Raw genomic sequence first — 15676 nt, 5'->3', positions numbered from 1 at the left:
GACATGTCACGTACTTATTTGTTTGCCACAACCTCGGTTGTGGCAGCGGTGGAAAAGTGAAACTATGACAAGGACAAACAATAACAGCGCTTTCTCTGCTACTCCTACTGAAAGATACATAAGACTATCCCGTTCGGTTTTTTTCCCCCACCCCTCATGACCGATCCAGTTATACTAGATTCATGGTTCCTCCAGACTATGTGCGTGAATCGCGGCGCGACTTCGCGGAGAGAACATGTCGCGACGTTGACGTATGACTCCACACTCGCAAACTTCACGGCGATTTCGCAGTTTGGTTCTCGCCAAGATGGCAGAAAAGCTGCTAGTTATCTATGACATCGGCATCGTACGTGATTTAGCTATTTTTCCATTTTATTTTGTTGTAAAATCGTAAAATATAGCCGCTTTATATAATATAATTATTATTTATCTTGCCACATATGAGTCAAAATAGTGTGTAATGTGGAGTCTTGCCAGTTCGCGCTTCGCGTCTCCTTTGACGCGGGCTAATAAACCGACAAAAAACGGGAAACTAGGCGCGAAGGCGTGAACAATCTGCGAACTCACCGCCACACTTACGTTCGCGGCTTCGCGCCTTGATTCGCGCATGAGTGTGGAGCCCTTTAAATATACCGTAATTAAACACGACAGCTATGGGTAAGAGTATGAGTTGGTCAAGCAAATCTTGTCAGTAGGAAAAGGCGGCAAATTTAGGCGCGGAACGTTATCGTCCCATAGAATATTTGAATTTCGCGCCTTTTTCTACTGACATGATTTGCTTGACCCACTATATTAAGTACTACTTTTAAGGGTCCCCCACACTCATGCGCGAATCGCGGCGCGAAGCCGCGAACGCGAGTCTGGAGTCTAGTTCGCTAATCAGCGAAATCGACTCCACACTCGGAGCGAGCTTTTGATTATTCATGGTAAACAATAGATATAGCTTAATAAATGTTAGTGGTTTAAAAAAGTGCAAACTAAAATATATGCAAAATTAAACATGTTGAAAAAATGGCACATTTAACGTTAAAATACTTTTGTGTTGGTCTAGCTACTGGAGAGAAATAAGCGGACTGTATAACTTTTATAAATATATTAAAAACTACAAATTGACCGTTACAATAATAACTTAGCGCGGCGCGTACAGTATATCGCGAGCGGGACGGGCGCGAGCCGTCGTGTCTCGTGTGTCGCGGTTGGTGAGAGAATCTCGTGCGCGGCGCGCGGGGCGCGGCCGCGGATGGACGACCGGTTCTGCTCCGAGCGTCCAGGGCTCATGATGATGCTATGGTGCTATCGGCACCATTTGTGTGAACGTATTGATTTTATAAAAATGGGCATAGAAGAATTTTGAGATCTGTTTTTCTGGACATACATCTACAGTAGCGCCACCTGGTGAGCACAAAAACGGTAGCTCCCATTAAAATTGAACGTACCCGTGCTATCTAACTGTCACAGTGACATCCCGCTGTCATGAAGTCGTGTCGGTAAGCTTTTTGTTTGTTGCGCAATTTAGCCAAAACCAATAAAAAACACAAGTACTTCAACTGACTAAAATCGCAAAGTTAAATCCACAATGAGCAACATCCCCTTCATGGATAAGCTACGATCATTTCTAGGCATCGGCCAGGAGCCACCGAGAAACGATTTTCGAAACCCGATTTGGGGAGACGATGACGACGACGATGGCGACGAGCTTTACTCGCGCACTTACCTAGACGAACACCGCGAAGATTTCAACGTGTTCGCCGCGCCGCGCGACATGCACAGCGACATCGCTCGACAGATGAACGACATGTTTCAGGCGTTCGGCTCTATCTTCGGAGACATGAAGACGTTTATACAAGACTTTGAAACCGGGCATATTGAATCGTCCACGAACACGCCGGCTATCCTGCCTCCTCCAGAGCCAGATCAATTTGACAGCAAGAATATCAGAGACTATTACCTGAAACCAGGCTACCACAACAATAGAAATCAACATGATAAGGAAGATATTGATTTGGATGGTAAGATCTCTTCACAAGACATAGCGGGGTTGTTAAAACAGAAAGATGATGAAAGTAAGCCCCCTACAACTCACTTCAACAGTGACCTTGTGCCGGGAAGGTCATTCTGCCGAACCATAATTACAACTAGCATTACTAAACCAGACGGTTCAAGGGAGACTAAACGAATTGTCAAGGATGGCAATGGAGTTGTTGAGGAAACAATAACTACTACAGAACCCGACCCGAGGGGACTTACTTCAGCAATGGATTCATTTTCTCCTGCCAACTACAGCAATGTGTTTTCAGAATTAGGTTCTATCTTTAGAAATGTTTACTAGTACTTGCTAATGTTGTTATATACATATACATATAATAACATTCCGTAAGTATTAGCATCGTAAAAGTTGTTTAGAAGAGCCACCAAACATAGTAATGCATATTTATTTTCATTTGCCTAATCTAATAATGTCTGATTTGGTACTAATGATATGAAAAACAATCTAATTCAACTATTTAGGTAAACCAATAGAATGAATTATTAAATACTCCAAAATGAAATGATCCTATAAATGATATAGGATTTGTTTCATTTTGGATGATAAATTTAAACAAATTATTACTAATTGTAAACTTGCTATCTTTAATTTTTAGGACTGATTTTAGTGATTATCTTAGTGGGGGATTTAAATATATTATTGATAGACTCAAAAAACTTCCTGTTAGTTTTTAAAATAAATTTAAAGTTTAGTTCTAATAATTAAGACTTGTGTGACGAGGGTTATAGTTTCAATAAATTATGGGACAAACAAAACTTCTGTTTTATTTGCTTAAAAGCCTTAAATTAAACAACATTAACATTCCATGATTTAATTATTACTTAATAAATACATTTAAATAGAGAGCTTTATTACAAAACAGTACACTTACAGACATTTAGATCAACCCACATAAACATTGCCTAACTAGCAAACTTACAAAATCAAACCTCCAAGAGGAAAGTACAAATAAAACGGACACAAAATTTAAAAATAAATAATTACAAAATATGTAGGAAAGGGAAACCTAATTCGATTTAATAAAGCATACAATGATTGTAAAACAATTGGCCTAATTGTCATTTAATAGGTGGTACTAGTACAGGAGCGGTATTCGACATGCGTTAAGTGACGTTTCGTGTTGAACTTCAGTTGAATGGAAGAAATCGTGTGTTGTCAAATAGGTAAATTTGACATTAGCAATCCACAGTTAGGTGACAACGAAACCAAACCGAACCACGCAGAGTTCAGAGCCATTTTAAACCGTATAGTAGTAAGAAAACAAAGTTGATTTTTGTTGCATAATTTTTTCAATGAATGAGTTTTGGTGTACAACCAAATGATACTTTCCACAGTTGATGAACAAATGATTCATTCCACTGTTGAACTGATGTTGAAGCCGAAACTGACAGTTGTGCATCTCGAATAGGGCCCCAGTACGGCTACCTACTGTAGGAGTTATTAAGGCTTTCTTACATTTACTTTATCACTCATGTTTATGAGACATGAGGATATTTCCTCCAAGGTGAGATTTTTTATTTGACATGTCCTCTCAGATGGACTTGGTAGTTCTGCAAACTAGTCCGTGCAGTAGCAGGCGTCGCGCGTATTGCTGCGTATCCAGGTGAGGTAGCGGTTGACGCGCGTGTACACGCCGGGCCGGTCCGGCCGCGCACATCCCTCGCCCCACGACACGATACCTGCAACAGCGCCACATTAGCTCCTCTAGGTGCAGTAGCAGGCGTCGCGCGTGTGTCGGCGCAGCCACGAGAGGTGGCGGTTCACGCGCGTGTACACGCCTGGCTTGTTAGGCCGCGCGCAGCCCTCGCCCCATGACACAATGCCTGCAAAACATGCACAAATAGGCTATTTGACTAATTTTTGAAAATGGTTTTAATTGATTGTTTATGACTTAATAATTACACTACATTGATATTTCCGTGAAATTTCCTGTATTAAATATAAAAAAAAACAAATGTTTATTTATTTTGAACACGCCTTAAACGCTGTTTTTGCAAAGGGGCTAATCACGTGACACGTGTGACGTCACGCACAAGTAAACTCAGTCAATGACCTTAGTTAATCTTATGGTTTATGTGCATTGAATTCATTATTTCACTGTAAAATGGTATATAAATAGTGTATAGTGCCGCAATGTTCAAGTACGACTATAAAAAAATCCAGACAAATCGTTTGTTTCCATTCCAAGGAATCCCAAAAATAGAAAAATGTGTTAAAAACTAGCGCGAAGAGACCCAAAGAGCATTTTAGCGTGTTTTTATGTGTGAAGACCACTTCGATGTAATTAATATTTAACTGTAAATAAATATGGTAATTAAAGCAGCGGATTTTGTTATTTAACGAAACAAGATCTAGGTATTTAATGTATTACTACATAACCGCATAACATAGCTCTTTCAGCATTAGTAGGTAGTTAGTAGCATACTTTTTCTTTCAAACTAAAATGCAGTATGGAGATACTATTCTCGTCATCGTATTCTATATATATATCGTCGTCGTATTCATATCATCGAAATCGAAATGTTCGTAAATAAACAATTTCTACGTATACTCACACAGCTGTTTTTACATTTTTAAGTTCCGCAGCATAGTAATCCGGATTATCTTTAAAGAAAAGTGCAACCATTAATGCGTCTATGTCTGGTAGGTTGCCGCTATCAGCTTTCACATATTTCGGCTGCATTTTGAGATTCTTATGAATATTGTGCCACTAGATATACGGATAAATCGGAATATATAACTAAAATTAACTAAATACAAATAAAACTGCTAAAACACTCAAGACAATCAAGAATGTTTACCCGCGTGTGACGTCATCCGAGCGTTGACCAATCACAGAGCGTTCACGTCCCTGATGAAATTTCAAAAAATATTAAATTTTCTTTCGTTTATTTTACAAAAAATAAACATAATTTACATTCAAATATAGTGAAATATACTTTATTAGTTTATTATCTTTCAGGATGACAGCAATTCATTATATATTTTTAATGTTGTCAAGTACCCTATTACCTGTCTATACTACAAGCTCACAGCCTGACAGATGTAAGCGCTCACCATAACTCACATTTACGCTGCCGATCTGTCTCTCCTTTCTTGAAAAACCTCATCTTGTCGTTCCTCAGACAGAAGAAAAACTCAGAGGTAATTGGTCTGAAACCGTACCGTACCTACGCCTACTATACTAAATCTATACCAAAAGGTAACCAGCGCTCAGAATTATTCGGATCAGCAGGTATAATCGCATTATGAACCGTTGTGGATTAGGTACCATAAAGATGCATATAAAAATTACTTTGTTCAAACGTTAGCGACGCCATGTCTACGGCGGTCTTAAGATGATTTAATTTAATTTTAATTTATATTAATAATGATAAGACCGATCCTGATCACTCTCTTATAATATTAATAAAAGATATTAGCGCCTCACAGCTGATGAACATTAGTGTTGAAAAGGTTAATTAGACTTGCAATCATAGCGAAATGCGGAACCAGGAAGGGGACTTCCTAACTGCACCGGTATTAATTAACTAATTGGCCGTTGCGCTCTTATAAAAAGCCGTTTCACTTGTTGATCGCCTTGTTTTTTGCACAGTGAACATGCAAAACTAAATCCATCCAGCCCACGGCTGTATTTTACCCGCGATTAGCCACGATAATTGTCGGTTTGTCAGCTGATCATATCGAGACTACGAGCCGTACTGACCGACTTCCTGCAGAACGTTGTTGTCCGTGTTGAGGATGTGCAGCGGGCCGCCTGAGTCGCCTTGGCAGGCATCCCGCCCGCCCTCCGGTTCGCCTGCGCATAGCATGTTGTCCGTGATTCGCTGCTTGTATGCCGTCTTTCGGCACTCTGCGTTCGAGATTATGGGCACTGACACCTGAAAAGTTTGCCAGATTTGTATTTGATTTTGCGATTTCGAACTTTCTTCCTTCATCTTATTATTAAACTCACATTTCCTCTCATACACACGTATCCTCCTCATTCGGAAGTGGTGCCCCGGCTGGAAGCCAGGGATGAGTAATTGATGTTGGACTGATGACCAAGGTTCGTGAGGCACATATATATGCCCGCTGCCTTACCCGTCCTCTCCTAGCTCTTACCTCCTGCAAGGAATTAGAGACGGATCCGCCTTCCGTAGTGGTGCCCCAGCCGGAGGCCACCCCTGAGTAGTTGGAGTAGGACAGGCCCGGACTTGCGAGACATACGGGCCGCAGCCCCGGCTGATCCTCCTCGTCGTTGCCCTCCTCGCCTGAGCTCTCGGGATCGTTGCGCAGACGTTTCACGGCTTTGTTCAGATCTACCTACAAATAAATATATGTCGCTTATTGTCGCTTGTCGTGTCATAGTGACGGTCTTTACCTAATGATTAATTTGGTTATAATTAAAGTTAATTGCATTCAAGAATAAGCATAAATAAATATGAGTTTGGTTGTTCAATACTTACGATATGAATTGTCCAAGATATTAAAGAGAGCCCTAAATGGTGCAACTATTAAAGTCCGTAACTTTACAGTTTTTAAATTAATACACCATTGGGGGGGTGGATGAACAGTAATATCTAATAAATGTTAACAGTGTACCCTCTGATCAAGCTTCAGCAAGGCGATGTCGTTATCGTAAGTGCCCGGGTTGTAGCGCAGGTGGCGGATGATGGCCTGCACGCCACGGTCGATGGTCTTCGTCTCGTTGGGCATGGAGCGGTCGTGCTCTAGCAAACGCACGGTTATTCTCTCCTTGCGGAATCTAGAAGAAAAAAGCGCTTTACATAGGTAAGTAGCCACTGCCCACGTTTATATGGAGCCTAAGGACATCTATCCGGCTACTATATATACGAATATCTATGTAGCTACTAAGTATAAATAGTAACAGGAAGTACCTAATAGTAGTTTAAGACACATGTTATTCTGTTGCTAATTCAGCAGATGGTTTTATTGCGCTAGATCTCGGAAATCTGTTAAATTTCATAAAAAGAAAGTTTTCCAGATTGGTAAAAACTTTTAAATTTTTTTGGAAACTTTTCGCAACTTGAACATCTGTAGACTCAAAAAAAAAACAATCCGACGAATTGAGAACCTCTTCCTCCTTATAGTTTCGCCATGTCAGTCTGTCTGTCTGTCCGAGGCTTTGCTCCATGATCGTTAGTGCTAGAAAGCTGCAATTTGGCATGGATATATAAATCAATAAATCCGACAGTCGTACAATAAAATAAAATAATTTTTTTTTGTGTACCCTCCCCTACACGTAAAGTTGGGGTGTAATTTTTTTTCGCTTCAACCCTTTTGATAAAGTGAATATTTTCGGAAATAATCGCTCCGAAAGACCATGGGTCCAAAAAATATGAAAAAAATCGTAATAAAAATAGAGCTTAAGAAAGAAAGACATTAAATGAAAACTATAGCGAACATGATCAGTTTATCCGTTTTTGAGTTATCGCAAAAAGTCTCCCCTTAGTAAAACACGATGGGTTTTTTTTTAAATTATTTGGCATTACTCATATAAATAAAGTAAAATGTAAGATAAAACTTGCTTATATATATAATTTCTCTACAAAGCAGTTTCAATGAGTTGACTATTAGTTTTAGAGCAATAAAGTAAAAAAAAAAAACTTTTCACAAAAAAAAGAAAACTGACTTCAAAAAGGATGAAATAAAATATGACCCTTTTTAGGGTTCCGGACGAAAAAGGTACAAAAGGAACCCTTATGGTGCGACTCTGTCCGTCTGTCTGTCTGTCACATTGCTAAATATCTCGAGAACTACTTAAGCCATCGATTTGAAATTTTGGAATAATTATGAACAGCGCTAACCTTAACACATTGAAAGTGTAATTTTGTTATTAATTATGAAAAATGCTCTATATAAAGAGGGGGCAAAAAGTCAGTCTAGTTACTAGGTCGAGTGGGATATCATTTGAAAGAGCTCGAATTGAACATTACAAAACAATTATTTATTTATTTTTCATAGTGAAAAAAAATTGACTTATGAACGAAAATGTCAAAAAAATACCATCCCCCCCCCCCCCTTATCTCCGAAGATTACCTACCAACGAAAATTTTTGAATCACACTATCTTAAAAACTTGTTTTTAAGAAAAAACATTTTCTAATTTAATTTGCAATTTAAGCCCATTTGCGGTTGTTTGTTATACATACTTGAAATGTCTATGAGATTACACTAAAAATACCTTCTTTCAATTAAAACAAAAATTGTTGAAATCGGTTTGCATAGATGGCGCCATCATAGCTTGCCCCTTTTTCTATGAGATTTGGCTTAAAGGGCTGGCATCCAGAGCATTAAAAAAACAAAAATTTGACACAAAAGACGTATCCTTGAAAAACCAACATACATACAGGTCGCGCAAATTATTTAGCCAATGTGCCGATAGATGGCGCTGTACACAATTACACTGGTCTGGTCAAGTCTCGTGATTCTATTTACATGAGAAAATTGAAAGTTGTACGGAACCCTCGGTGCGCGAGTTAAACGAACTCGCACTTGACCGGTTTTAATTCGGTTGAAAACAACAAACTTGAGTTTAATGTATGAGATTTTAGCTAGCTTCCAAAGACTAGTCAAATGAGTGGTTTTATAATTAATAAACTCGAGATAAGGCCTTTTCGTTGGAAACAACGCGACACGGGTTGCTAGGAAAATACCATAAACGATATAGCAGTTCCATATATATATATATGTCTCCGGCCGTGGACATACCCGCTCGTGCAGTGGGCGATAGTCAAGATGTAGAAGTCGTTACTAAGTGAGTCGCCGCAGTAGAAGCGGCCGTTGTACATGGTACATGAGCGCCGTCATCCAGGGCAGCTTTAGGACCTTGGTCTCGTAGCCGCCGACGATGTGCGAGCGTGTTGGTATACATGTGTACGGCCTAGGACATACCCGCTCGTGCAGTGGGCGGCGGTCAAGATGTAGAAGTCGTTGATGAGCGAGCCGCCGCAGTAGAAGCGGCCGTTGTACATGAGCGCCGCCATCCAGGGCAGCTCCAGGACCTTGGTCTCGTAGCCGCCGACAATGCGCGAGCGTGTCGGTACGCCGCATTCTGAGGCACAAATGTTGTTGACACCAAACCCCGTTATCAATGTTGCAGTTCATTAAAATTAAAGGTTGGCAACAATACGTACCCTAAATTCACCTTAAGTATAATAAATATGTAATATTATATATTTGCAGGTAGTACGCAATACGAGTAGCACGTACGGTTTTACTTACAAATTACAATAGACAAGGAGTTAGCCGTTAAGGACCAGCTTGAAAACTAACGACTGTACCTGCATAATTTTTAGCTAGCATTAAATCATAACTTATATCCTTTGCGTTCATAATAAAAAAATATATGTATAAGGCTAACTTGGGGACTGCTGGCGCTGTTAGGTTATTCGCGTTTTTTTTACATAAGAACTATTTTTACCCAGCTTCCCAACCCTTATTTTAAATAAATAGCTTTTTTGATAACGGGGTTTGGTTGTTATATAGTAGCTTCTGCTTCTGCTCTGCCCGCGACTACGCGTCCGCATAAGTAATTAGTATTATATCCTTGTATTGTAACTTTGACCGGAGTTCGACTACAACGTACACCCAGCTGCAAAATTGCATGGCCACCTTAAAGAATTAATTCTGTCATTATCATGTATCAATGCCATTTTGCAGCTGGCAGTACCTATAATAACTATCTCTGACATAAAGACCGCTGACGAGTAATTTGGAAGAGGGACGGTTGCCACCGTCAATGCCAATTTAATATAACGAGCAATCATCAGGAGGATCTTACAAGCACTACAGCGTGGTCGGATGGATGAACCCTTAATTCCCTTTTCTGGCTTTCATAAAATGTGGTGCTTTGGTGTAATGGCCGCTCGCCACGCTCTTAGTTAAACGTACACAGGAACAGCCACTTACGGCAAGACGGACAGTCATCCGGAGGGTCCTGTGTAGGACGCAGCGTGGTGGTGGTGGGATCCCCCAAGATACTGTTTATCCAGTCAATGAAGCCCTTCTCCCCCTCTTTCGGTGCCTCAGTGGGGAGTCCGCTCGCAACCCCCACTAAGCATACTAGTAGGAACCACCGCATGTTGTAAACTCTGAAATAAATATTAAGGACTTTAAGTAATCCTATTATTATGGGATATATTTTATTGGAGTAATAATATTGGGATCAAGTGTCTATTGTTTAAATGCGCAGGTAGGTTTATTTATAGATGGATCGATAGCATAATATCACATTAATCTTTCAATCCCAATACTCATGAAGTTTTAGAACTGGTTCTGTTTTTTCGTTGATTTAGCGTGATGTGGGGAAGGACACAGGTCAAGCACCCTGAGGCGATATACTTGTATGTACCGCTACCAGCCTCATTTGCATACCGCTCTGACTGACAGACCTGTTTCCGCGAGATTTGCACTCAGTTCTTAAGTCAAAGTCAATTAGTGCTTACATTGAGGTCACTTACAATCGAAAGCGTTCCATTGATTTCTTGTGGATCACATCTCATGGCATAACTAGGGCATGCAGTACCGGTCCTGGTACCAAGAATTTCATTTCCTGGTTCTGGGCATTGCCATTGCCGGAACCGAGATTCCCGGTTCTTCCCGGTTCTCAAGGCATCTTATGATTATTTTTAAGAAATTGTTTGTGAATGAATGTCTTTATGAATGACTTAAAATGACAGAATGAATGACTAAAAAAAGACACATTTTAATAAAATAATAACAATCTCAATAATAATCTAATGCGTTCCATTTTAACGAAATTAACCGGCACACGGCCCTCTACATTTTGAGACTTTGCCTATAATGCCTTTGGCCCTATGCTCGCCCAAATTTATGTACAATACATCCTCCGCTACGCCCCTTTGGAAATTCCCCATAATCACTACAAATATTGACCAAATTTTAAGAGATTGATTGCACGAGTTCATCGTGAAACCTTGGCTCTACCCTATAATAGAGCCACCAGCCCTGCGAATCGCTGTTTGCCTCCGCCTGGGCTTAAAGGTGTACGAGCCACACGGCCGTAGTCGATTCACTCGGCAGTCGGCACTATCACGGCACGGCTTACAGAAGTTGAAATTTTTTTTCATATAAAACCAACTTCCTAATAGCTTAAGTCATCCTTGCCAAAAAGTATAGATAGACACCATAAATAGGTGTAGTTTAGTAGATTTAAGGCTCCATTAAGGCATACGACACAAACATACATAGATTACTAAAATCATACTCCTTTATGTAACCGTACTAAAAGCATAAAAGTATGTACTGTACGAAGTTTCAGATAAAAACAAAATTTAATTAGTAAATTGGGTGATTTTTTACAATTTACCATTATCCGTAATATCGATTGGAATGCCTCCTTTACTAGGTTAGTTTGATGGGGTATTTGGGTCCCCCGTTTCATAGCAACATTATTAAATGTTATTTATTGTCCCGAGCTGTACTAAAATATGACTACCTATTATTAAAATGGGAAAAAATATGCATATTACTGATGATAACCGGGAAGTACCGGTTCTTTCGACACTATAAAATTCCCGGGAATTCCCGGGAGCATGCCCTAGTTTTAACTATCAAATTACAATTTACCGAAATCGATTAACAAGAAAATAATGTCGGACAAAAATAGAATCAAATTGTTTTTTTTTTTCTAAATAACCTTTTTAGAATCGAAGTGTAAACGACATTGACCTAGTCAGTTACGCCATGTGTCCACTGTCCAGTGCGCCGACGTGAGCGCCTCTTCCCGATTGGTATGCGTACACGCACGCCTGACTCCCGTAGAGAGCTTGACCGTTGTTCTTATAGCATACCGAACAATCACCTAATGCGAGCCAGTATTCGTGATTTCCGACAACATACTTGTTACGGATCACGTATTCACTGGATTGCCTGAGACGATAGGCCCTCGGACACGTTGGGAATAAGAGTTCTGTATTTTCCTGTTCCCTTGTACTGCATTAAACGGAAAAGAAAGTTGCACTCGTTTAGGTTTTATGTTTAGGGCAATAGATCTAGGTAAAGGTGTAAAAAGTAAATATTAAAAAATATTTGAGAAGTTAAAAGTCGGTAATAATATTTATTATGTAAGTTATTTACTTATTTACTATCATTTTTAGTGATAAAATAAGAAAAGTAAATACAGGGTGGTCCAAACCTCGACGTCAAAGGTTTTTTTTGGATTCGTCACGCATTAACATTTTTCGTAGTTTTCGAGTTATGAATTAGGTATTTAACTTTTAACTTTTCTCAAGTAATTCAAGACCTTTGATTAGTTTAGAATCTGCTAGACGCTAACCCCCGTATTCATTAAACTTTACGGGCCTGATTTAGTTAAATTATGTTTTATCCCTTTCTTACAAGTACAATTTACAGAAACGATTCATAGCTAATTCAGGCCAGTAACGTGTTTATCATGTGTTTATAAACAACGCCATAAGTTTTTTCAAATGGTCAAAAAGTGACAATTAATAGTCATAATTTGACAGAGTCGCCGGTCAAAGGAACTGAGATGGAAAGTTCCCAAATTAGTAATTAATTTTTGTTATTCCTAACGTTAAACAAACACAGAAATTACCACGAGAATTCAATGTAGTGACATGTGATTGACCAAGCATCATTTTGCTTAACTTGTTCATTATCTTAACTGGACCCGCGTCGCAGCGGGTTGTTATCTACAAAGGGTTAATTTTTACCTGCTCCAGTTGACTGTCATCATCAACCGGCCAACGCCCCAAAACAAAGCGGTACCAGCGACCAGCCCCAAACCACTGCCACCAAAGGCCACTGCAAAGAAGCCAAAAGGACGGCTGCCCCAGCCCCAGCTCCAGACGCCCCAGCCCCCGCTTCTAACCAAGAAGCCCCAGCCACCGCAACCGTTGCGGACCAAGGCGACCTGGCTGCCATGATAGCCGCCCGCCCTTCACAGGCAGGCAGCGGCCATCCAGGGACCTGAAGCGGTCTCGAACGCCCTCAAAACTACCCTCACTACACTACCTTCAACCGTAAATTGAGGGTAGTTTACTGGAACGCCCAGACGCTGACCGGCAAGGAAGCTCTGCTCCGCCACTTCTTTTGCGAGATGAACGTGGACATCCTGCTGGTCAGCAAGACTCATTTGAAACGCGACCTTAAGATGGGAGGCTTCATCGTGTACCAGCGGAACGAGACAAACCAGATGGGATACCCGTTTTGGAGAACCATCGTTCACCAGCACTTCGACTTCGTCCCCCGGTAAGGTACCTTTTGCCGTGAAATGTCACATATCTTTACTATTTCATACATATTTCATATCTAGTGAATCTCTAATTCATTTCTCGAATCGAGCCGTCAGTTTCTTTGACCGGCGACTCTGTCGAATTATGACTATTAGTGTCACTTTTTTTTACCTTTTAAAAAAACGTTGGGTCGAGCAGTTTCTAAAATAACCAAAACTCCTTGAAATCGCTTGCATGTTTTTATTTAAGTGCAAAATCTAAGCTTGACATGCTTGAACGTAAAACTTTTACTTTTGAGTAGTGTGACTACTTAAAAACACAATATGTAATAAAGTAATTTGATTTGTTCCCAAAGTTGTGTTTGACTTTTGCCTTTTTTTAGGGTTTCGTAGCCAAAGGGTAAAAAACGGGACCCTATTACTAAGACTCCGCTGTCCGTCTGTCTGTCTGTCACCAGGCTGGATCTCATGAACCGTGATAACTAGACAGTTGAAATTTTTACAGATGATGTATTTCTGTTGCCGCTATAACAACAAATACTAAAAAGTACGGAACCCTCGGTGCGCAAGTCCGACTCGCACTTGGCCGGTTTTTTTTAACTCGCAGCTAAGTGAGGATGCTGTTTTTTTTTAGTAACTGCAAAAACATCAATCTTTTTTTTATAAATTAATTACTTCACCCCAGAATTTCTAAAGTTAAAAGTTTTATAGGGTATATTCTGATAGCCCATAACGTGAGGATACTAAAAAAAATAATTGCCGTCGAGGTTTTTAGAACAACCTTTATAGCTCAAGTAGCTCAACAAGTGAATGTATATTCTGGAAATCCCTGAACACCTAGAAATAAATTTTCTATTAATTTTATCCGGATTACTTTTAACAATGCTTTAGTAGAATAGGCTATACTGTAAGTACCTAAAAATTAGAGCTAATAAATAGTTTTACCGTTTTGCAAAACGAATGAATCATCGTCTTCCACATGGCATCAAATCCACTTTTAACAAAATTCTTATAATAAACGCAATTTGCAAATAAGGAATAAACTGCCGATTAAAATAATTTGATTTGTTTCCAAAAGTTGTGTCGCAAATGAAAAAAAACCGGCTATGTGCGAGTCAGACTCGAGCACGAAGGGTTCCATACCACTACGCAAAAACGGCAATAAAATCACGTTTGTATGGGAGCCCCACTTAAATATTTATTTTATTCTGTTTTATGTATTTTTTTGTTATAGCGGCAACAGAAATACATCATCTGTGAAAATTTCAACTGTCTGTCGGTTCATGAGATACAGCCTCGTGACAGACAGACAGACAGACGGACAGAGGAGTCTTAGTAATAGGGTCCAGTTTTTACCCTTTGGGTACGGAACCCTAAAAAATAAGCTAATGCCACTGGATGGCTAGAACTATAATTATTAATATTTAGATAGGGTAGACACATTAAATACCATATAGGGTTATTGCGCTTGTTTTCGTCTAGCTCTAGTTTTCGTCCACTTGGCGAAATGTGAACATAAACATTGCTGCACTGGACTAATTGCAATCCTTAATGTCTAAACAATATATCTATCTACATAAATTTAACATAAGTTTTACCTTTAATAAAAATGATATTTCGTAAGTAGCTAATTAAAAATGAAATATATTATTTGCTAATCCGTCAAGTGGACGAAAACTAGAGCATGGACGGAAACTAGCGCAATGACCCGGCCTCTACCTAAATATGTGCATGATGATTATTACTATCACTATCCGAATTTGAAAAAAGAATCACCAGGAGACCTCAAAAAAAACAGGAGTCCCATAGTAATTATCATATATAGGAAATTCTTGTTTTTAAAAGTTGATAGGTACTCCTACTATATGGTTTTTTTCCCTAAATTGGCAGTTGACGATGGGATTTACCAACAGAAAAAAAATGCATCACATGGTACTTTTTCATACCTACCGCGAAATCGATACCATTGAACACTCACATCAATATTTTCTTGAAAAATAATACACTCAGTGAACTCACACTTTCAATCTAACGGTTCGTTTGAAAAAAGCACGCAATAGCGCAACACGCTCCTCACGATTCCGTGGACACACTGAACGGACCAAGGAAATGCTGTCCACTTTCACTGGTCCTGAGTGGCAAGTGGCAACACTCCCAAATGTGCCGCAAAAGCGCCCGCACGCAGTTTTATGCGGCTTCAACAACCACCATGCATTCCATGCACAGATATACCACAAATTAACTACAATTATTATCTTCTAATGGTGTAATTGTAGCATTCATGACAATCATGAGGGATTCAAATTGGTTTCAAACACATGCAACAGTATAGTAGTTGCGTAATAAGTAATGTTAATAGGTAACAAGTAGATATTTAATACGTTTAATAATGATTGCTAGATTGAGTAG

General features: G+C 39.6%; 2 protein-coding genes across 3 annotated transcripts; one reads left to right on the top strand and one right to left on the bottom strand.

Annotated features, from left to right (window-relative positions):
- The first annotated feature begins 1437 nt into the window (after positions 1–1437).
- Positions 1438–2802, top strand: LOC134754295 (uncharacterized). The gene has a single exon (XM_063690529.1). The coding sequence runs from the start codon at positions 1577–1579 to the stop codon at positions 2327–2329; it is 753 nt and encodes a 250-aa protein (XP_063546599.1). The 5' UTR covers positions 1438–1576; the 3' UTR covers positions 2330–2802.
- A 684-nt stretch (positions 2803–3486) lies between these two features.
- Positions 3487–15476, bottom strand: LOC134754225 (trypsin-like). 2 transcript variants are annotated; one of them, XM_063690399.1, is made up of 7 exons: positions 15287–15474; positions 9961–10140; positions 8944–9103; positions 6632–6794; positions 6152–6352; positions 5754–5928; positions 3487–3726 (listed from the first exon to the last, which is right to left on the bottom strand). In XM_063690399.1, the coding sequence occupies exons 2-7, from the start codon at positions 10130–10132 to the stop codon at positions 3605–3607; spliced, it is 993 nt and encodes a 330-aa protein (XP_063546469.1). In that variant the 5' UTR covers positions 10133–10140; positions 15287–15474; the 3' UTR covers positions 3487–3604. The 2 variants fall into 2 exon arrangements, with proteins under 2 accessions (XP_063546469.1, XP_063546479.1); XM_063690409.1 differs by lacking the exon at positions 3487–3726 and adding an exon at positions 3732–3870 and having other exon boundaries at positions 15287–15476.
- Positions 15477–15676: the final 200 nt, after the last annotated feature.

This window comes from Cydia strobilella, chromosome 2, assembly GCF_947568885.1.
Source record: "Cydia strobilella chromosome 2, ilCydStro3.1, whole genome shotgun sequence".
In the NCBI taxonomy this organism is placed as follows: Eukaryota; Metazoa; Arthropoda; class Insecta; order Lepidoptera; family Tortricidae; genus Cydia; species Cydia strobilella.
Note: the sequence above shows the minus strand (reverse complement) of the source record. Positions and strands in the feature narration are given on the sequence as shown.

Coding starts and splice junctions, on each gene's coding strand:
- LOC134754225 (XM_063690399.1), bottom strand. CDS start 10,132: ATGCGGTGGTTCCTACTAGTATGCTTAGTGGGGGTTGCGAGCGGACTC. Junction 9,104..9,960: donor GGATGACTGTCCGTCTTGCC/GTAAGTGGCTGT, acceptor TTTGTGCCTCAG/AATGCGGCGTACCGACACGC. Junction 6,353..6,631: donor TGCTGAAGCTTGATCAGAGG/GTACACTGTTAA, acceptor ATTTATTTGTAG/GTAGATCTGAACAAAGCCGT.
- LOC134754295 (XM_063690529.1), top strand. CDS start 1,577: ATGAGCAACATCCCCTTCATGGATAAGCTACGATCATTTCTAGGCATC.